This window comes from Taudactylus pleione, unplaced genomic scaffold (assembly GCF_031769625.1).
Source record: "Taudactylus pleione unplaced genomic scaffold, aTauple2 ptg000053l, whole genome shotgun sequence".
Classification (NCBI taxonomy): Eukaryota; Metazoa; Chordata; class Amphibia; order Anura; family Myobatrachidae; genus Taudactylus; species Taudactylus pleione.
Genome location: NW_028284455.1, coordinates 10,859,174 through 10,883,568, shown reverse-complemented (window position 1 = coordinate 10,883,568; position 24,395 = coordinate 10,859,174). Strand labels below are relative to the sequence as shown.

General features: G+C 41.1%; 1 protein-coding gene across 4 annotated transcripts in view; it reads left to right on the top strand.

Annotated features, from left to right (window-relative positions):
- The window catches only part of TBC1D5 (TBC1 domain family member 5), a 728,182-nt gene that overhangs the window by 690,651 nt on the left and 13,136 nt on the right, over positions 1–24,395 (top strand). For all 4 annotated transcript variants that reach the window (XM_088463373.1, XM_088463358.1, XM_088463381.1 and 1 more), the window contains 2 exons: positions 8,515–8,594; positions 12,537–12,710. In XM_088463373.1, coding sequence (XP_088319499.1) covers positions 8,515–8,594; positions 12,537–12,710 — 254 coding nt within the window. The remainder of the gene's footprint in view (positions 1–8,514; positions 8,595–12,536; positions 12,711–24,395) is intronic.

Here is a 24,395-nt window from a genome sequence, read left to right as displayed (position 1 = left end):
GTTGGCTTAGATATGTATGTATGGAAGCAAACGACAATCAGCCATTTGCTCCCAATGCCGGAAAACTGACAAAAATGGTCGTTCAGACAAATTGGTTATATCAAACCTATTTAACCAGTTTGTCTGAACAACCATTTTTGTCTGTCTTCCAGTGTTTGGGAGCAAATGACTGATTGTCGTTTGCTCCCATACATTACCAGAGTTTTGTTCCAACCAGCCAACTGGTCTATTGCCAACTTAAGAGAAGACTGAACCCAACACATGCAAAAAAAATTGCACCCTACAACATTATGGAACTAACTCTTCACTGTTAGAAACAAATACTGAAGACTGTAGAGCTCTTTAGCAGGGCCGTAGCTAGGGTAGTGCGGCTGGTGCCATCGCACAGGGCACCATAGGTCAGGGGGTGCTGTTTGGGCCTGTCAAATTTCTGTTTATTATCATTCTTGCTTGTAGCTTCCTCTTATTTCATCCCCAGCATCTCCTGGCCTCCCCTATCTCTTCCCTGGCCCTTCCCCATGAGGCAATTCCCCTTGTTTGGGTGCATTATGTCCCTTTGAAAAATGAGGGGGGCGCCAATGCTATTTTTGGCACAGGGCACCAAAAAGTCTTGCTACGGCTCTGCTCTTTAGAGTGGCACCACTCATATGGTCATTCTTTGTATGCCCTTCCTCACACTGCTCACTGGTCCTTCTCCTGAGATGTTTGCATCTCTGACTCTGAAAAGTGCATTACCAGATGTGATGAGCGGTTTCTGCTCTGCTACCTACTGTAACAATGATATCCTGCTCTGTGGAGTTCCTGTCAGGATGGGGTTAATTATTTTTTCAACTGGTTGCTCACGTGTTTAGCTTTTCACTTCAAATTAATGTATAGATATTACAATGGTATTTTCTTCTGCCCACTTTTGCCCTGTACTGCTGTTGTCTTTTGCTAAGAGTGTACGTTGCTTGTGAATCATCAGTAATTTGAACTGTCCTAGTCACTAAAGCTCCAGCTGCTCATACTGGATGAACATTGGGATATATGTTCAGTTTGGTCGTTCATGTTTGCAGCCTGGGACTAATTTAATGCAGTTGACCAATGATCGCATATTTACCAGCAACCACATATAAAATGTGGTTGTGGTATGAACATTTTGCCCCAACTCGCAATGCAGTTATGAAAATGACGGCTAAAGTTGTGGCACTGGGACTAAGATTTAGAAAAAGCTCTGTCCCAGTGAAGGGCTGGAAGCAAAGTGATAGCTACCACTATTGCTTCCATGTTCGCAACGCACGTACTGTACTGCACATGCTCAGCTGTCGGCCTGCAAATGCATTAGTTGGGCCGACAGGGAGGGATCCCTCCAGATTCCTCCCCGATAAAATTTGCAATAGTAGCCCACAGGGCATTCCAGAGCTTGGTAAATCCGACTGGGGGCTACTTTTGCAGTGGGAAATGGAGGGACTGCGTCAGATATCGGATATATCTTCTGTGGTCCTTTTTTGTTACATCCCGGGAATACTGCTATCAAACCAGACTTGCGTTACACCCTGGTAGCATTTTACAAAAATGCCCATTAGGATATTTAATCTATTTTTGAAAAAAGAAAATTATTGAATTCTCAAATTTCATAGTGGATTAACAATTTGAACTATGCTTTTGGCCGCACATACCTCAGAGCAGTATGAGGTGATGCACCTGTTTAGGTGTCACAAGCTATTATTGTAAAAAAAACTCTATTGTACTAACTAATCACGAGATGTCTAGCTTATCACATAAAAGCTATGCAAATGTAAGTCCAGAAAGATAGTTATATAAGGACACATCTGTACTTTCTTATTTTTTCTTTAATTAAACATTTGTTTTTTACGAGTTCTTAAGTAAGAGAAACAGGGTACAGAAAAGAAAACACACTGATCTCACACACACATGGATTTGTGCTGGGCGGCTCACAGCGGCCCCCTCCCCAGCCATATTTTTCTCCAAAGGGGGAGTGGTCACATCTCCCGTGATTAAGCCACGCCCCTTCCCCCTGGGCCCAGGACACCCCTCTACGGCCCTGGTTATCAAGTAAATAAAACAGAAGAAAATATAATGTAGCAGACATTGGTAAATGGCATAATCATTCTGGTGGTTTGAACAGACATACTAACTGTATCTCAGTGACCAGAATGAGGGGAGTCTAGAAGACTTAAATCAATGACTTCAGCAAGGTTTGATGAATCTCCCTGGTTTTCCCTATATTCACTCCATTTAAACCATCTCATAAGAGGAGAGGAGGCTGAAGAAGAATATTTACAATCTGCCGTCTCAAATTCATAATGCCTATGTTTTTTTCCCCTCAGTATCATTCAAACCAAGTACAGAAGTGGACCACCATAATGGTGCAATGCCCGCCTTTGCGGCTGTAAGAATATGGCTTATAATAAACGTATCCCCTGATGATATCTCTCCCGGATAATAATGAAAGATACCCATCAGTGGATCAGGAGATATTGATACTCCTGTTACTTGTCTAATTAAGGTGAAGACCACAACCCATATAGGCTGGAGAAGTGAACAATCCCAAAATACATGGAAAATCCCTCCCACTTGTCCACAATTTTTCCAACAAAATGATATAGAGGGCCAGATGGGATTCTGTCTGTCTAGGGCAAGTTACAATCTATGAATCAATTTATAAAACATTCCTGCATGATTGATCCAATGAGACACCTTAAAACCAGTGGCATCATGAGGTGGGTGCAGAGGGTGCGGGCTGCACCATGGGTCCGAGGGTGACACCAAAATGCCGGCTCCTCTGCAGTGACAAGGGCTGGGTGCTGCAGGAGAATGTCATAGAAGAGGAGCTGACATTCCAGTCTCGGGGCAGCCCAGCATCTCCGGCGATTCTGGCCAGGAAGCAGTCGGGAAGCCGATGGTCGCAATGCCGGCCGCCAGCTTCCCAACTGTCCAATCCCGGTAAGGTTCAAATGACAGGCGTCGAAATCTCGACGCCTGTCATTAGACCTACGCCGGGAGCCCAACACCCGTCCAACTCGAAGGTAAGCCGGACGCCGACAGCCACGCTGGGGGAGAGCGTTAGGTTAGAGGCTCCCGGGTTGACTTATGGTTAGGCACCCCTCCCCCAGGAGGGTTAGGGTTAGGCTAGGGGAAGGGGGGGTTAGGCTTAGGCATCATCGGGGGGAGGTTAGGGTCAGGCACCCCCCCGGGAGACTTAGGGTTAGGCTGTGGGGAAGGGGGGGGGGTTAGGTTTAGGCACTCAGAGGGGGGTTAGGGTTAGGCACTTGGGGGGGGTGGTTAGGGTTAGGTATCCCTAAGGGAGGGTTAAGGGGGGGAATTAGATTAGCTATTCTTACCTTAATGGACGATCAGGATTTCCACCTCGGGATTAGAGAGATAAATCATACTAATTCTGGCCTGCCCCCTAAAGTGAAGTAATCGGGATCCCCCATGAGGCCACCCCCCCTTTATTTAAGGTCACGCCCCCTTTTAAGAAGCGCAGGGATAGTTAGACTGCGCACCGGGTGTCACCAGACCCGGTGATGCCTTTGCTTAAAACACATCCAATAAATGGTAGCCCATGTTTCCTCAGACATTGTCTGGGAAAGATCACCTTCCCACTTAAGTTGGCAGGGGATTTTGAGCCTGATTCAGAGCCGGACGCTATTTGCGCTCGCTCGTTCAGAAAAAGGGGCCGGCTATTTAAATTGAGCGCTCGCTCTTTGCGGTCTGTTGACGCCTCTATGTCTGAGCGAGCGAACGAAACATACACTCGCTATTTTGAAAAGACGCCCCCTGGCCGCTCGCATCATACGTCATCTCCGCTATTTATTAGATTAATCGAGTACATCGAAAGTCGTCTGAACTGCTCGCAGTGCTTGTGGTTGGATTTTCCTACCGCAATCATGCGAACAGTTCAGGCTAAGAGACAACCAAGTGACGTGGTCGATGACGCTGCTTTGTTAATTATGCACACCCTTAAAACGCCCGTTTTGACCGTTTGGCACGCCTGCGTTCGGATCTCCACTCCCCGTTTTCAAGCACCTTCCCCTGTTACCACCCACAAACGCCTCATCCTGTCACTCAAATTAGCAGGCACTCGCAATTTTGCGAACACACGTTTTCCGACCGCACTGACTGGTTGGCGCATGCGCATTACGACCCATACGCATGCGCAGATGTGCGAACATCGCTCAGAGCGAACGAGTGGCCGCTTACGAGCGGCTCTGAATCAGGCCCTTTGTCCCTCTTAGTGTCAGATACTTGTAGGCGGTACCACCAAGTAGTTCTGACAGGAAGAAGTGAACTTTGCCAAAACTTATGAAGGAAAAATAGGCTTTCTGAGGATAGGGAGAGTCATACTCTAGAGCCAGTGTCTTAGTTGTAAGTATTTATAAAAGTCCCAAACAGGGACAGCACATTTAGACTGCAAACAGGAAATCGGGATCATACGATATCAGACATAATGTCCCCCAATGTGGAAAGTGAATTATCCAGGCCCTACTGACTTTCTGATTTGTTATGGCTCCCTGGGTCTGGCAAGCGTTTGGGATTTGTAACATCTGTGGTGGTGTCGGCTAATATAGCGGACTGTACAGTACTTTGTATTTTTACAGTGTGAAATTCAAGTCCATTGAATAACCTGAAATGGTACAAAGTAAGCAGTAAACTGCTAGACGTTAAAAAAAAAAAAGTTACGTTTAGCAAAAAAAAACAACTGAAAAACAATGTCAATTTCAGAAGTCTATTTCAAGGAAGCTATGGGTTAAGAACTTACAACTGTTTAGTAGCAATGAAAAAGAGGCTTGCCTAGACCATGAAGACTACCTGACAGATGAATCAGAATTGGCTAATTGCGCATGGTTTTTTGAACGCCATAGAATAGGCAAAAGGATGGTTCCTCAGTGTGTAGGATTATTTACTAACCAATACGCTGCTTCCCAGTGTATTTAAACCCAAAATTTAGAAGGGCAATGATTTTAATAGCAAAACACTTTATGTTTTGCTATTAAAAGCATTGACCTTTGAAATTTGGAGCTTAAACATGCCAGGAAGCGTGGCTTGTAACCAGCTGCTTACTAAATAAACTACTGTGACACCAACTGTCAAACATGGAGGAGGATGCATGATAGCTGGATCCCAAGTCGATGACTTGCACAAAGTGACTAGCACCCTGAACCAAAATTACTACCAGAGCATTTTGCAGCACCATGCAATACCATCTGATCTACAGTATGCCTAGTTGGTCAAGGGTTCATCCAAAATAATAACCCAAAACATACAGTATCTCCAGGCTATATCTGAACTATCTTCAAAGAAAAGGACAAGTTAGTGGGATTCAAATCTTGGAATGGCCAGCACAGTCTCCACACTAAAATCACAATGAGCTGGCTTGGTATGAACTGGACAGAAGGGTGACAGCAAAGCAAACTGCATGTGCAATATATTTGGGGAACTTCTGCAATAGTGTTGAGAAGAACCTTACAAACAATATTGATTTCCATTGTAGAAAGAATGCCACGAGTGTGTTCAGCGGTTATATTTACGTCTGCATAAGGTAGCTACTTTTATGAGTCAGTCATTTTGTTGATATGATTTTATGATTTCTATTTATATCTGCAGTTGTTTACTTGTTCTATGCTTTACTTTTAGAGTACATTAAACTGTGTAGATTTGAATAAAAACTGGAAAAATGGCAGTGTTCTAAAACTCCTGACTGGTAGTGTGTGTGTTATTTAATGCAACAAAAATAGATTGCAAAGTAGTGATGTGTGCATCTCACTCTGGCTTTTTATGTATAACAAGAATATTTGTTTTAATGCCATCGTATAACTCCACATGTCTCCATATAGCCTTAAATGCCGTTGTATAATCTCATATATCGCAATTATAGTCTCTCATGAATTGGATCTTTAGAATGTAAGCTCCTATGAGCAGGGCACTCTACCCTCTTGTGCTTCTCCTTACTCTACCTTCATCCACTTCTTACTCTCTACCAGGGCACCTAACACTTGGTTGCTTTGCATTGTTGCTTATCTGGGTGTTATGGTCGCGAATGTAGCAATGTATATTATCCATGTCCTGTATTGTACTGTACTGTAAGTTACTGTAAATCAACCTATTTGTTTATGTACTTTTTAAGGCGCTGCGGAACACTTGTGGCGCCATATAAATAATCGATAATATTAATAATTGTTATGGCCTCTCCATATAGCTTCATGAGCACAGTCATATCCCATGTTACTCAAGATCCACCATAGCTACTCTCCAGGAGTGGTGCTGCACTAGTAGGAAGTTGAACTTTAGCACTGTCTTTAGTTTACCAACAATAAAGATTTTTCAATATTTCCTATGGTACAGGTTCTCAAACTCTGTCCTCAGGACCCCAAACAGTGCATGTTTTCCAGGTGTCCTCACAGATTCTCAAGTGAAATAATTAGCTTCACCTGTGGATCTTTTAAAACATGTCAGTGAGTAATGAATACACCTGTGCTCCTGCTGGGTGACCTGGAAAAAGTGACCTGTGTGGGGTCCTGAGGACCGAGTTTGAGAACCACTGTCTTGTGAAACTATGAATATCTGTAGTTAGCTTGGAGGTATGACCTTAGCCTTGTGAAACCAAACTTTCACTTCCTACTCTATTCATATTTCCTAGTCCATTCATACAGTACTTCCTACTCCATACATATTTTCTTCTCCCTTCATATTTATTTTTGTTTCAAAAACTTACTGCACATCATTTTTCCAAAGACATAATTTCCCTGCATTCCTGTGTGTGCCACATATATGGACAGCACTTGAGGCATTGGGCATGGTGGCCCTGGTGTAACTATCTCACAGCTCTGGGACATTGGCTGGAGTTTGACCAGTGCACTATCCATGTTTACGTACATATGTCTTCTTGCATCTTTGCTGCGTACGTGGCCAATCGCGACACACATGGCGCGAGGCGTGCGCCGGCGAGCGGAATACGCGCACTGCATTTGCACCTGCGACTCCATAGGAATGCATGATGCGATCATAGTGCACTCCATAGCGTACCGTACCGTATGCTGCTGCTGGCAATCGCATGGCACGAAGCGTGCGCGTGTTTGTAGCTCGATCGGCAAGGATGTAAGAGGACACATCTGTAGGATACCTTCAGGTTCTCCAGTTTCGTCCCACTCCCCAAAAACCATAGTATGAGAGTGTGTTTTTTGGTAGAGGATACAGTGTAAGCTCCACTAGCGCATGGACTTAAGTTAATAATAAAGTGTTCTCTCTGTAAAGCACTGGGTAATATGTACTGTATAAATACAGGTTGTGACCACAAGCAAGTGGGCTTTCCCTGCTGCGGTCATACTCCACGCGACTGCAGGATCTGCTCCTCCCCCGGCCATCTGAACGGACTCAGTGAGTCAGAGGACGATTTCCTCTTCCTTCCACGTGTCCCTTGTGCGTTACAATCGGCATTCTGAACAGACAAACAAAAGTGCATGGAGAGAAACAAAAGTTCCCCTCTGTGAGCACTATATCACGATCTGTGCATTTAGAGCGAGCTGTTGTGTCACTCCTCGACCCATAGGCAAACGCAGGGGGGGTTTCCGTCTGCCTGGAAACCCCCTTCCCCAGCACACACCATCATCACAATAGAAATAGTAATATAATAGAGTGTTACAAGCGCTGCATGTTCTTCTCAGTATCTCAAATGAAATGACTACCACCACCTATGGATCTTTTAAAATGTGTCAGCTAGTAATAAATATACCTGTGCACCAACTAGGCCATGTGGAAAATATGCACTGTTACAGGTGCACTGCTATAGACCATCAATAGGGTAAATTATTAATACACTATCCAGTACATAAGGAGACCAATATGTACATATATGTCCAGGGCAGTGCTAGGTTCCTCTGCTGCTCCCCCAGACTCCCGGACTTGCTCCCATGCTCTCTAATGGTGCCCACATCTGAAGAAAAACATTCTGCTCAGACAGGATGGATCTACTGCTGCATCTAATGGCTTACTGTGATCACTGGTCCTGTATATGCTGGAATTATGACACACAATATACTTTATATGTAACATATTAAAGCTGGATAAGTGCTAATTCTGCCCTCTTCATGGACTGGCCACACTCGCTCTAAAATCAAGCATTTGGAAACCCCCCTCTAGAAATCCTGCGTTTGCCACTGCGACCCCTTGCTCTGCTACTTCCTGCTCAGAGGGGACTGAGCTGCATGCCTCCTTACATTAGGTCGCGCCCCCGAAAGTACCCAGGGCCGGCACAGCTCTCTACCGCCCTGGGTAGCACTGGGATCTCTTAAGGATAAATTCCACTGGTAAAATATGCCAAATGTGAGTCAAGTGCAGAATGAGGCGTATATTTTTTTATACTGTATAAAGTATTGCTTTTTTTTCTTGATGGTTCAAAGGTTTGACAACACCTACTGAGTCTGGGGATTAATTATAAATTAAGAATAATAGGATCTATAAAACACAAGACATGAATTACATTCTCATTGTTTTCTTTGTTTGTGTAAACAGGTCACATTCAAGATGTTGTTTTACAAGAAAGGTTAGAAAGAGAAGATAAAATCCAAGTGTCTCTAGCAGTATTAAAACAGGTATGCATTACTATACTGTACTTTGGAGTCATTTAGTCTATGATATTTTTGTGCACACTAATTATAATAGTCAGTAAATCATTGCCACCTTTTATTTAATCAAATTTGCATATTGACTATAAACTCCTATACTGCACTGAGGCGTCCTAGCAAAGGAACTGTTGCATACTCTAAAGGGCTCCCATGTAACTGGCCATACCCAAATGTCTACTCTAATGAATAGGAGTGATTATTTATATTTCTAAATACTCATAGTTTAGTAAGCTATTTTTGCACATTTGTTTTACTGCAAATACTTTTATTCCCTGCCATGTTAAACTGTCTGGTTAAGGCAAATACTAGAATAAAATGGAAAGCTGGCCACCGTTCTCTGAGTCAGATTGCCAATTCGTTATCCTCTAATTCAGTGACATCATGCTGGCTGAGATTGGTGGATACTTTCTTGGCTTATAACGTATCTTATTGTATAATGTAGAGTGAGAACTTTTAGTAGTCACCTGTTAACCCTACTACCATTATACATAGTCAATTTAGTAAAATAATTAGCATGTAGTCAATGTTGATCAGCATTACGGAATCGGTATGTAATACCGCCAGTTCGAATCCCGGCAGCGTCAGGCCGACAGAGGAAGAGATCCCGACAGTGGCAGCCCGACAGTGCTGGAAATCCCGATCGTCCCCAGGTAAGTACTAACTAACCTAAGCTGCTCCCCTAACCCTCCCTTAGGGGTGCCTAACCCTAACCTCCCCCCCAAGTGCCTAACCCTAATCCCACCTCTAAGTGCCTAAACCTAACCCTCCCTTCCCCGCTGCCTAAACCTAAGTCCCCCGGGGGTGTGCCTAACCCTAACCCCCCCTTCCCCTAGCCTATCCCTAATCCTCCCGGGGAGGTACCTAACGCTAAGTCCCCCCCGGGAGCCCTAAACCTAACCCTCCCCCCCCCCCCCTGCGGCTGTCCTCTCACGGCGCCCGGCATCCCTTCGATCGGGGTAATGACCGGCGTCTAGATTTTAGACGCCTGGCATTTAACCCTAGCCGGGATTGAGGAGTTGGGAAGCCGGCGGTCGGTATTACGGTCGCTGGCATCCTAAATGTATACCAGCATTACAGAGGAAAACATCTAGGCATCCGGCTTATCAAAATATAGAGACCAAGTAGGTGGGAAACAGGCGATGGGATGGTCTTTTTTTACTGAGCAGTTGCTAAAACAGGGGTAGTCAAACCCTAACAAGCATAAATACAGATATAAAAGTGGTAGCAGCGCTAAGATGTGTGTATAATATCAATGAGTATACCTAGATGGACATGAAAAAAGACACTTTAATAAAAATATTTAAAAAAGATTAGCATGTATCACACAGTAACATATGAGCAATAAGCTTCTTCCAATTGACTATTCAAATTAAACAATGCCTGTTCCTGTATGTGCTTCCGGGTAATAGTTAAGTAGCATCAATCTCAGTTTGAGAAAACAGTATTTGTCCAATATACAGTTCCATATGCTGCACTCGGAACCCTCAAATGTCCATGGTGTGAATAGGGTGGTTAAATCCAAATAAGTATACACAGATGTTTCCAAAAGAAAGGATTCTGGTTCTTTAATTACCGGAAAGCTGGTCCAGGCTTCTTATGGAGTCCAGTTAAAAGACACAGGGGTCACTTGTTGGATGGAGGCAAAAGTACTGACGCGTTTCGCTGTATAAATGTTGCAGCTTTTTCAAAGGTGAAATTTTAATTTCAAGGAGGGTCTTCTTATACCCCTCTAATTGGTCTTGCTTATTTGCCCATGATTACAATTAGCCATCTAATTAACTCAGATACTCTTAAAAACAATAGCACTCTAATATGGAGGCAAACCTATAGAAACATTGTCTTCAATTATTACTAAAAAATAAGCTTTTAAAAGATTCTCCGCTAGGTAATATATTTAATCTTACCTTTCACTTCCGTTCCAGGGAACTAACTCCGATCACGTGATGTAAATATAACATCACATGTTTCCTGAGTAAGATCTGTCTAAGGGATTGTATCATTATGTTGCTATGGGAATTTCTTCCTCCCACTATCTCATTGGGCGGTGGGATCACATGCCTTCTGACACTTCACTAAAAGTAAAGTCACGTATCATGTGGCGTGCGACGGCATTCGGCGTATGAATAGGTTTCAATCGCCATTATTCTGATCATGTGGTGTTATCCAACGTGATCGTACTTCCAAGCTAGTTGTCTTATCTGTAATTACAAGGAATTATGAGAAATGTAGTTTGGAGTGCTTTTGTTGTCTTCTCTGACCTAATATTTTTTTGAGAAAGAGATACAATAACATATCTAGATCTTCCCCTTATTCCTAACACAATAATATTGTAATTATGGATTTATTTCAAGAACCATGATATCGCGTGATCGTGTCCTTAGGCTAATCAGCTTGTCAAATATTTCAGGGAATTATGGGGGATGTAGTTTAAAACACATTTTGTATTGCCTAATGTGCGTATACTGTATACACTGACCTAATATTTTCATTAAAAGGTAAACAAAAATTAAAAACGGAGAAAAATTAGAAAATAGATGACAAAGGGAATAAAATGACATGATATATCTAGATCTTCTTCTTGCAACTGTCATTGCTTTAACACAAGTTTAGTATAATAATGTATATTTATTATCGTGATGACTAAGAAATTCCAATTGGGCATCAGCTTTAGCCCCATTTGTCAGAATAATCATTATATTCATGCAATTGATTATGTATAATCTTCATGCATTATCATATATATCATTATTTATACATTCAATTGAAAATAGTCCTCATACAATGATCACAGTAGACATAATACAATAGATTTCATCATTTCGTATTGGACTCATCACATTTCTGCACTGAATTTTGTCACTTTTCTGAATTCCAATTCCAATTCAATTCATGGAAACATCTGTGTATACGTGTTTGGATTTAACCACCCTATTCACACCATGGACATTTGAGGGTTCCGAGTGCAGCATATGGAACTGTATGCCAATAGGACCATCCCTCTACTGGTGTAAGGACTTGGTAACTATATATCCATTGGACAAATACTGTTTTCTCAAACTGAGATTGATGCTACTTATTAAGTATTATCCGGAAGCACATGCAGGAACAGGCATGTTTAATTTGAATAGTCAAATGGAAGAGGCTTATTGCTCATATGTTATTGTGTGATACATGCTAATCTTTTTTTAATATTTTTATTAAAGTGTCTTTTTTCATGTCCATCTATGTATACTCATTGATATTATACACACATCTTAGCACTGCTACCCCTTTTGTATGTGTAACTGGCTTATCAGATTTAATGGGATCTAAGTGACTGAAATGATTCTTAAGTGATATCGGTTACAGACTTTACATTTAATGCAATGGCCCCCATACACGGTGCAAATCAAAGTCGGTAAGATGTGTTGTACGATTACCCTTGAAATTCTTCATACGATGTGGTCAAATGGTGTACGATTGATTAAAATCATAGGATAAGATACATAGAAGTGTATCACATTGTACAAAAGATCGTAGATCTCTCTGCAAAACCATCTGATCTGCGATCCAACTAGAGGATAGTGGGGACACACATCGGGGTCGCAGAACACACAAAAAACACCTATTTTCATACGATTGGTCTGTACATCCCATAGAAACTGTCCATATTGGGTAAAAAATTCTACCGTGTATGGGCACCTGAACATTTGTCTTTATTTCATGTTGCATTAACATTATTTTGTTACTGTATGTAGCATTTAGGAAAGAGTTTGTTTCATTGTTTTCTGAGTTTATATTTATTCATATTTGTAAAATAGTTCTGACCAGTAGGAACAAAGCTCGGTTATTGTGCACATAAGTCTAGAGAAATTGTGAGAAACATAAACCCAAATAAGAATAGTTAATAATGATGTTGTCTACAATCAGGTAAAGGACATTTTAAAAGGTTCACTGCGTTTCAACCAAAGCCTTCTTGAGGCTGAAGAAAATGAGGAAATTACCATCACGGATGATCATTACTGCACCAGTTTGCAAGGAGAAAGGGGGGACGATGGCTTCCTAAAGGAGATGGAACATCATACACCAGCACAGTCTCATGAGGTAATTTTATACTCTTCATATTACTTCATTACAATAAACGAATACTTTGATGTCATTTTGATTTTCTATCAAATGATCATGGTCATTGAATTGTCAGTGCCTTTATGAGGCTGTACAGAATGGTGTTGAGTTCTTCAATCTGTCTTGAAATTTATATAAGTCGCATAATTGAAGAATGGAGATGTGGATGACTGGCACCAGCTCCCATTTGAGGGGAGCAAATTATCAAGACAAAGATGTGCAGCCAGGAACAGCATTAAAGGGCAGATTAGTGACCTTATGGGAACCTCATTAGCAAATGTAGTGCATGCTGTACTACTTCAGGCACATCTGTTATAAAAGGTCACATGACAACACAAAATATAATTTGCACTGCAGTCACTTTCACAAATGATCTTTATTTTGTATAAATAGTCATTGTTTACACACTGATTTTAGCAACCGCTATAAACAATTTCCCCTTCAGGAGAAGAACAGCATGAAGTGAGGCATAACAAATCTTCATAGCTTGAGCCCAAAATTGGGAAGGTCCCATGAGAATCAGTATAGTTGTCAGACAGCACTGCTCTATACTACATTGCAGCTTTGTCTATCTGCTGTACTGCTGCTGGTGTATTAGCTCAGTTGCCTCTTGTTTAGATTCTGGGATGTTGGGGCTCTGTTTGGAAAAGATACAAATACTATTCGATTTCTTGAAAGCAGAGCAGCGAGTGAACACTACCCAATTGCCAGCTACAACATTACCTTAATAGTATTTTATTTTTTTAATGTATTTATTGAGAGTTTTCATAAATCTATATACACGTAGACTTCTGCTTCTGGAGTTCTACTGCCACCACTGCCAATTCACAGCCACAGCTGCTTTCCGGTGCCCAGACTCTATGTCAGGACCCGGACTGTCAGGCCGCAACTGAAGTCGCGGTCAGCTGCACTCCACGTATCCAGATTCCAGCGCACTCTCCTGCTTGCCCGCTCTCCCCGCAGCTGTGAGCGGCATCTGCCACGTGGAACAATTTAACACTGCCACAGAGCCTAGCGTCCAGTCCCACTACCCAGTGGTTCTCCCTCACCTGCTATAGCGCTGCTCCGCTGTATCCACGATTGCTTCTTCTGTCCATGGGTGCAGCCATCTTGGTTTGATCATGTGATCTTGCAAGTACCAATGCTATTCACTCCTGGGATCAGCTGTTAGTGTATGGCCAACCAGTAGCAGGCACTGGGTATATAAACCCTTCCTAAACTCTAAATCAGTGTCTGTGCCACGTCTCCTAAAGGCTTCATTTTGGCTCCTGCCAGATCTACATTTGTTCCTGACTCAGTACACTTAAACCAGCTTCCAAGAACATTTGCTATTTACTGAGCATTGCTCAGCACCTTGTTCCAAGAACTTTTGCTAATTACTGAGCATAGCTCAGCACCTGGCTCCAAGTTCTTTTGTTAATTACTGAGCATAGCTCAGCACCTGGCTCCAAGAACTCAGCATAGCTCAGCACCTGGCTCCAAGAACTCTTGCTGATTACTGAGCATAGTTCAGCACCTGGCTCCTAGAACTCTCTTTTACCTGGACCCAACCCAGTTCTTCTGCATACAATCTTCAGTCTCAAAGAATCATTCACGGACCGTTTCAAGCATCTATCTAGTGGAATATTACTCAGTATTGCTACTACATATTCCTGGGACTGGTTCTGTGCCTATACCACTATTTCCTCCATGCATTCTTGTTATCATTAAAGTTCTATTCTTCAGATCAACTCGTGTCCAGTTCCAGCTTCTATACTGTCTGTATTCATCTATCGTTTCTGTTCTCCAGTCGCGTGTCGTCATATGAGGAAAACATATCTCAGACCTCCTCAGCTTGTGCTGCCGGAATCTCAGCCAGCAAAGCCTGTTCTATCACAGGAGGCCAATTTATCTAGAGTTAGTGCCTTGTGAAGACCTAGTGACTGTCCTGGAACACCGTATGTAGAGATACTTCTCTTTGCAGATGCCTGGTAAACATCACAAGACCCGCTCTGACAGAAGGCCTGATTCCAACATGGACACCAACTCCCTGGAGGAGATGCTGCCTCCCCAATGCATGCATCAGGCTCAAGCTGAGTGCCTTACTCAGACCCTCTCCTGGAAGCTCCTGTCACCTATGCTTCAATGGTGCAGGCTACTAGGGACTCTATGAGCCCACTGCTCCAGGATCAGACTGCTACTTTCACACAGGCAGTTAAGAAGGTAAAAGCACAGGTCCAACAGTTAGATACACAACTTGCTGTTTTTGGAAACAATGTTGGCAGACACTTCCATGATATTAAAGTACGCTGTAATAGTTTGGCACAGACTAATCATCAGAGAACAGGTCAAGACTAAAGTAACTTGAGAGTTGTTGGCTTCCAGAAACCCTTAAAAGTCCTGCACTATATCACCTTTTAAAGACCACACTTCCTGAACTTTGGTTATAAGTGACATTTGTACGGAACTTGTCATTGAAAGGGCGCATCGTCTTGGCTCCCAGCGTGACAACCTCACTGGCAGACCGCAGGTGTTCATTTTTAAGTGTCTAAATTTTGCCCATAAAGATGCATTGTGGTCTGCCTCCAGACGTCATTGCAATTAGAGCTGGGAAGGGTGTAAGCTTCATGTCTTTCAAAATTACTCAACTAAGGTGACCTGGGCCCGTAATGCGTTCCCACAAGTTTGATCAAGCCTATTAGAGACAGCAGCAAGTACGCCCTGCTATATCCCACCAGACTCGTCTCTTTGATGACTCCTCATATGGTGAGGAGTAATTTCAGAGGAACGGAACTCTCCACCACTGTCAGCTGCTTATTCTCCTAGAAGTTGTATTTCTGCTTTTTTGGGTTGACTTCCTTGTTTCTGGTGATACCTCTAAAACAGCTTATGGGACCCATTGTTGACAGATGTGGGCGGCGTTTTCTGTTTTAGGTGAATTTGTCTCTGAGTCCTCCACTATTATTGTTTATATGCCTGATCATTTTAAAGCATCTGGGTCTGCGATACATGCTGAGAGGTTATGGAGGTGGGGTGTTTAAAAGTTTTATCACTTTTAAACACCAGATGGATATTGAAGACTTCCTTTAATAGTTTTTTGCACTTGATCTGAACTCTGTCCCTCCAGATATGGCTTAATACTAGGACTGCACCAGTAGCCGGGAGGTGAGACTGCATTACCAATTTACTGACTCCAGCCAAGAGGACGTGGTAAACTTAAAAAAAAATTTTTATTTGTCCCAAATGCCATTGTGTTTATTCATGGCCATGATGGACTTTTCAAACTAAGATAATTTAATTTTATATGTCTCTTCAAACCAACCTTATACCAACTCACTGAATGAGAATGTGAATGAGACTTTCTGCTGTTTCAATATTAAAAACAGCTTTATATATACTGCTGCTATAATACAGACGTGAATGAGAGACTTTGTTCTGCTATAATATTTAAATCAGTTGATATATGTTGCTGCTAAAACACAGATACAATTGAGAGAATTTTTTCTGTTGCAATATTAAAACCAGGGGATATATATTGCTGTCATTATCTGCTATAACACCAAAAATAGCTGCTGGATATGCAATACAGCTTTAATATCAGCTTGCTAATTGTCTCTATAGGAAAGAAGGACTCACATTATTAATTCATGCTATGAAGGAGAAATTGATGCTTTGATATTTTGTTACCGGCCTGTGTTTTAACATTGTATTTTTGTATGCTTTTATATTATGTGGCTATTTTAAATTAAAAATTTCTGACTGTCAGCACTTTTTATTTTGTAGTTTTTTAAAGTTTCTTTCTAATGTGGGTTAAGTAATCCCTCTAACTGGAAAGCAGCAGCCAATCAGGTGATTGCACTAAGTATTTGATTGGTGCCAGGTGTCAAAATTTTGCCCATAAAGATGCATTGTGGTAGGCCTCCAGACGTTATCGCAATTTGAGCTGGGAAGGGACTAAGCTTCATGTCTTTCAATATTACTCAAATGAGGTGACCTAGGCCCACAATGCGTACGCACAAGTTTGCTCAAACCTATTAAAGGTAGCCACAATTACGCCCTGCTATACCCCACCAGACTTGTCTCTTTGATGACTCCTCATATCGTGAGGAGTCATTTCAGAAGAACGGAACTCTCCACATCTGTCAGCTCCTTATTTCTCCTAGAAGTTGTACTTCTGCTTTTTTGGGTTGACGCCCTTGTTTCTGGCGATACCTTACAAACAGTGCATGGGACTCATTATTGACAGATGTGGTTGGCGTTTTCTGTGTTTTACGTGGAGTTGTCTCTGGGTCCCCCACTATTATTGTTTATATGCCTCATAATTTTAAACCATCTGGGTCTCCCAAGACCTTACTTATTACCTCTTTAGATTACGCTTTTGTTATATTCTAGCTGTGGTTTTATTATTTGTTCAATGTTTGTATTTTTACTATACTGGGTGTGGTGGGCTAGGAGTTATTTCTGTACATCTCTGTTTGCCCATTTTCGCTAATTATACGGAAGTCTTCACTTCTTTACCATATTGGTTTGCGGAGAGCCTGTCTCCTCTGAACACTGTGCTCTACTGTGTTTCAATGCTTGTCTGTTTTTCTTTTATATGTTTGATTACTCCCCCCCCCCCCTTCTCTCTGCCTTCCGTTTCCCTTTGTCCTCAGTGGTATGTGTATGTGTTTATATGTTCACATACTTCATGCTCTTCGGGTCCAGATTCCTGTATTTATGTGGAAATATGATGTCATGCAAATGACCTGGCTATATATCCCCCTCCTCACCCTGGCTCTATGGACTCTTTTAATGTGTGTACCTGGAATATTGGAGACTTTCACTGCACAGTAAAGTATAATTAGGTTTTTACTTATATATGTAAACATCGTATAGACCTGCCGTTATTACAGGAGACACACCTTTCAGAGACTATGAATTGGCTAAAGGAAACCTTTTTATCCGGTAGTAGCATTTGCTACTTATAATATGATGGCTTGAGGAATGGTTGTATTGCTGAATAAGAATCTGCCTCATACTAATCACTCCTGTGTTTCTGATGATGCTGGCCTTTTGTTGTTGTGAATATTACCATCAATGCCACTAGATATACCGTTTGGAATGTATTTGCTCCGAATGTGTATAATAGGGCCTTTCTTCAAAATCTACTTGCATATTGTATTCTTCAACACAAACAACGTTAATAGTCGGGAGTGATTTTAATTTGGTGTCTTATGCCATTTTAGACAGACAAACAGAAAGCGAACCTATTGGCATGGATATCACCCCTTGGAAAGGGATTTTACTTGTTTTTCTGCTACGCATGGTCCGATGTCTCGCATAGACTACCTCCTTCTGTCGCAAGTCCTAGTCCCTAAAGTTACTGCGATGGCTATTAAGCCAAGTTGTTTCTCTGATCATGCTTTAGTATGGGTTACTATGTTAGAAAATGTTGATAAGAGCCCTTATCGCCAATGGCGCTTTCCTACCTTTTTGGCTAATTCATTGAAGTTTCACTCTGATAGAAACCACTTTGCAGGAATATTTATTCAGTAACTCTGACCATGCACAGAAGAACCCTCAGCTGTTCTGGCATGCGTCCAAAACAGTCCTTAGGGTTGAAATAGTTTCTTATGTAAATCAATATAAACACAATTATTATACCTCATATGACTGTGCTCAGAGGGAGTTGACTGATGTGTACCATGCTCATACGACCACCCCTACTGCTGCTCTTAGTCACATACCTAGATAAAAAAAACAAGCTTTTGATAATGTAGTTCCTCACAATGCAGATCACTCTTAATATCAAAAGGATTTTCGTTTCCATAAATTCGGTAATAAAACCAGTCACCTCCTCACTAATATACTTTGAGGAGCTCAGACTCCCACTATAATTCGCTCCATGCTATTACCGGATGGCAAGCATGTACACTCAGGCAAGCAGATCTCAGATATTTTACGGTCTTTTTATGCTAATTTCTATGCTGACAATCCTATTGATTCACCACAAAAGGCTGCATTTTGGAGTGGCTTGGATGTCCCTCAGCTCTCCTCTTACTATTCCTCCATTTTTGCTGCTCCCATCATGCTGGAGACCTCCCCTACAATGAAATCCCTGAAGACGGCTAAGGCCTGAGGTCCTGATCGACTGACGAGAGAATTTTATAAAATGGTATTGGCCAGAATTTGACATGCTACACTCTGTGTACCTCTCCATAAGTCAAAACCAAGTAATACTAAATACTTTAACTCGGTTATTTTAAAGTTACTTCCTAAGCCTGGGGGAGACCATGAATTACCTGGTTCATATAGAGTCATATCATTGCTTAATACTAATTACAAAATTCTCACAAAAATTTTAGCCATTAGACTTAAATTATTTCTTCCATCTGTCAATTATGGCAATCAGATGGGATTCATTGTGGGCAGACTCTCCATAATTAATTTACATGAAGTTCTTTCTGGTGTACATTGGCTTCAGTCCTCTGGGGAACCAACAGCACTGTTATCATTAGATACTGAAAAGGTCTTCAATCTTGTTACATGTTACCATCTATACGAGGCCCTGCACTGGCTCGGATTCCCGGATGACTTTATCTCAATCCTTCATACAATATATTCTTCCCCGACCATGCAGGTCTCTAGCAATGGCTATCTATCTACACCATTCCTGATTAGAAGGTGTATGCTACAGGGGTTCTGGTTCTGTGCATTAGCACTTGTACTCCTTGCTATAGCATTACAGAATGCAGACTTCTTCTCAGGCTTCCATGTAGGGTCGTTAGAGCCTAGGTTAGCTTTATTTCTGATGACATGCTTTTATTGATATCTAAACCAGCTTCGTCTATCCCTAAGATAACATAATCACAAATTTTGTCTCATTCTCTGGCTACAAAGTTAATTTTCAAAACATTCTCCCAATAGTTATATCTTCTCATATTCTCCCTGTGCCTCCTCCCTGCTCCTCATTTGTCAGGGCTCATTCCCAGCTTAAATATTTAGGTATTCAGATTCCGACAGATTTAGCCTGGTCAATTTCTCTCCTTTACTTACCAAAATCACACATTTATTGGAAGATTGCGCTCCCTCCCGTTTTTCAAGGCAGTATTTTTTCGTTACATTACTGACTGAATGTTGGGAAAGGAAGTACATACTAATTCTTCTCTTGATATTTAACTATTTGCCCCATACTCCCTGAGTGCACATTTTCACACACCTAAAACCCTGCTTCCCCCCTGCTGTTTTACATAACATAATATTCCATGACACCTGCCTCACTGCGATCTCGATCAAGCGGAGACTTAAGCGGAATCCTAATAATTCTAAATTTACTACATTTGGGGGAACATTGCCTTTTCTCCAAGGTTGGACACTACAATTTTTCGTTCTTGGTGCTTTAAGGGTTTGGGAGCTGTTAAGGATTTTTTTGACCTATGTGGTACACTCACTGACTTTTCAAGCCTTGGAGAAAAAATATGGCATCCCTAACACTCATTTCTTCATGTACCTCCAAATTAGGTATTATATACAATTCACCTGCAATTCACATTTCTCCTGTTATTCCCAATTCGACAGACACAGACTCAATAACTTCTTTGTTCACATTCCTAGCTAAAAATGACTAATAGACATACTTGACTACTCTCCCTGATTGTCAGGGAGACTCCCTGAAATAGTAGCAATCTCCCTGACTCCCTAGTAGAGTCTAGCAGTCTCCCTGATTGCACCTTACCCTCATTATGTAGCTGTTATATACTTGGGGGAAAAAAAATAAATCAGAGATACTCGTATACTGTACATTCAAATGGTATAATCAGTGTCATTTCCCTGCATTGGTTATAAGGTACAATGGAGCAGATTTATGAAGCTCTGGGAAGTGATAAAGTGCAGAATGATAAACGACCAACCAATCAGCTGCAAACTGTCATTTTTCAAACACAGCCTGCAACATGACAGTTGGGAGCTGAGTGGCTGGTTATTTATCACTCTGTACTTTATCACTTTCCAGAGCTTCATACATCTGCCCCAGTGATCCCTGTGGTTACATGCATTTTCATATGAGGTTTTTCTTGACACTCATAAGGAACCCCTTGTAAAACACAATGCATTAGTAAGCCCTGAAAAGTATCAGTGTGTTTTCATCAACAATTAGATCTTACTAACTGCTTTGGGGCTCGTTTACATTTGGATGTAAGTCCATTTTATGGCACGCCTCTCAGATGTAGCAGTACACGTCCACTTTACCGCCGCGCTTATACAGTAGGTGTTGCTTTCACAATCTACCTGAAATGCTTTTTCAAAAGTAGGCAGGTATGCTATAAGACCAAGTTTTTTTTTCTCTGTAGAACTCCTGTCCACTTATTCAGATAAGTTATGGTTTAAAAGTGTCACAGGCTGGTCCTCAGTCCTCCCTACACTAGACTCCCCGGAATCACTTCTAAAGTATTATGATGCAAATCTTCAAATTCTTCATTCTGCAACTCTGCAGGAGGTACAGTGCACGTCACACTACTCAATAGGGCCTATATTTCACAAAACCAAGGAAAAGACATGGTTCCTGAGGTGGGATGTGTCGGCAGTGTAAAGCTACATTTTTTCACATCTTCTGAGAGTGTGTTAAAAATTAGAAAATGTTGGGACAAACTCATGTATTTTATCAATGGAATGGTTTCTTTCCAGCTAAGAAAGGACCCCCTGGCATTGCTTTGCTCCAATTTGGATGATTGGCAATTAGGTCCCCTAAAAAAGGAGATTCTCTCGCTTCTTACTACAATTGTGATTGTAGTTAGGAAGGCTATACTGCTTACTTGGACTTTAAGTGCTCCTCCCTTTATTAGTACAGTTACAAGAATGCTACTTCAGGTTCTTTATTTTGATCGTAAAGCCACCCTCCCAGATGTTGATAAGGGAGTACTCAAATTTCAGAAGAAATGGGGTCATTTATCTCACCTTGATCTAGCCACACAAACACATTAACAAAGTATTTGAATCTACTGGCTGTTTTTTCTTTAAACAATTAGAAAATGCACCTGGGTAATTTACAGTTCATTTTTTATACAGATTTTATGTTGCAGATTACAGACTCCCCACCTTGGTGTCTAACTGTCTGAAATACAGTATATTGTAAGATTCTTTTAAGGGGATATAGTTACCATCCCAGCAGTCTGAATCATGTTTATTGCGCTGATTCAACTGTGTCTAACCTATCATGCCCTTACTGAAATGTTTGTATTATTGCTCCGAAATAAAAACAGATATTTACAAAAGAAAAGCATACATGCACATAAAAAATTTATACAAATATTCAATGCAGGACTGAATGAAACAGGTATATCAAGTAAGTGAAAATGTCTTGTTCAAATTCTGTCACCATCACATTTACTACAAGTATTAATAAAATGTGTGTACAACATGAGCAAAACAAGACATACTAATTTGCCTGTCTCCGGTATCATATAGTAATAGCATTTATGTTTAATACTTGGCCCAGACCTTCCCCAACACTAAACCAATAGCTTTCACATTTAATTAGCCCCAACATAAATTAATAACATTTACATTTAAGAAATAGACCTATTACCCCTCAGTCAGACCCAAAATTAAAGTAATATTGAGTATGCGCATTATGTATGAAATATGCACCTTTAATACAGAGAGCCTACGTTGAATTATAATATCCTCTAACATGTTTACCACCCACCAACGTCCACATAATATTTACCTCACCACAGCTGTCCACATAAAATTAAACTACCCAGTGCCAGTATCCATATAGCTTTAATACTTTCAAATTGGTATCGATAAGTATAATATGAAGAGTCAACTGAAAATGGCTAAGCATTCTTCAGAAAGTTTCCCTAAAGACACAGACTGTTTTGAACCAATCACAGGTTTCAATGGGATTTTTGTGGTGTTGGATCTCTTGAAGCCTAATATACGGGAACATGTAATTGGAAGGGTAACAGCTCACTGAAAATAGCCGACCCAGAGGAAAACACTTTACAAAATAGTGTTGAGTAAATGAAAAGTATATATAGTACATCTGAACCCACTGAACCACACACAAAGTTCTTGACTTTCGCAAAAGCAACTTGCCAAAACTGTTTTAAACCTCCCAACATGTCTTTAAGCAAGGTAATAAATCTGGGATATTATTAGCCATGTTTCCTAAAAAAAAAATCTGCACTCATCCAAAATAATTTCTACAATTTACCATTGAAATGGTGTTTTTTTAATACACTCTAGGAATATCAACTCATGCCTGCTAATTGTTTTTTTACTTTATATAATAATTAAAGTAATGTATGAATCTGAAACTGAGAAGTATTTATCCTTAGTTCAGATGTCATATATTAGTGAAGGCCATGTGGAATTTTTACAAGCAGAACTTTGGAGGAAATCCAGCAAGCGATATTATGGTTCCCTACATCTAAGGCACAGCCACTGGCTCGCTGCCAGTGGAGTGGTATACATCTTAAAGTATAACGAATCCATAGAGTTGTTGAATTTACGTGAATATGTTTATTAGAATGGGTTATTTCTCCCATCATTGAGGTATGCTTTTATTACAGTTGTACTAAAATCTGGAAAAGATCCAAGAAAATGTAAGTCTCATCCTAATTCCCTTGTTAGAATAAACATGAATAGACATGAAAACAGTAGCAAAAATTATGACTTCACACCTAAACAAGGTCATCACAGTGGAGATGTATTAAGATCAATCTGGAGTTATGCCAAGAAGGTCTACTACCATCAATATTCATAGATTTTATACATATATCGTAGATTATATACCAGTTTCCAAATGAAGCAAGACAAAATCGCATCGAATACATACAGTCAGGTCCATAAATATTGGGACATTTACAGAATTTTCATATTTTGTCCTCTATTCACCACCACAATGGCTTTGAAATTAAACAAACAAGATGTGATTTAACTGCAGACTTTCAGAATTCATTTGAGGGTAATTACATCCAAATCAGGTGAACGGTGTAGGAATTACAACGGTTTCTATATGTGCCTCCCACTTTTTAAGGGACCAAAAGTAATGGGTCAAACTAAACAATCCTAAATCTAACTTTCACTTTTTAATACTTTGTTGCAAATCCTTTGCAGGCAATTACAGCCTGAAGTCTGGAACGCATAGACATCACCAGACGCTGGGTTTCATCCCTGGTGATGCTCTGCCAGGCCTCTACTGCAAATGTCTTCAGTTTCTGCTTGTTCTTGGGGCATTTTCCCTTCAGTTTTGTCTTCATCAAGTGAAATGCATGCTCAATCGGATTCAGGTCAGGGGATTGACTTGGCCATTGCATAACATTCCACTTTTTAGCCTTAAAAAAACTCTTTGGTTGCTTTTGCAGTATGCTTCGGGTCATTGTCCATCTGCACTGTGAAGCGCTGTCCAATGAGTTCTGAAGCAATTGACTCAATATAAGCTTATAATATTGCCCGAAACACTTCAGAATTCATTCTGCTGCTTTTGTCAGCAGTCACATCATCAATAAATACAAGGGAACCAGTTCCATTGGCAGCCATACATGCCCACGCCATGACACTACCACCACCATGCTTCACTGATGAGGTGGTATGTTTTGGATCATGAGCAGTTCCTTTCCTTCTCTTCTCTTCCCATCACTATGGTACAAGTTGATCTTTGTCTCATCTGTCAATAGGATGTCGTTCCAGAACTGTAAT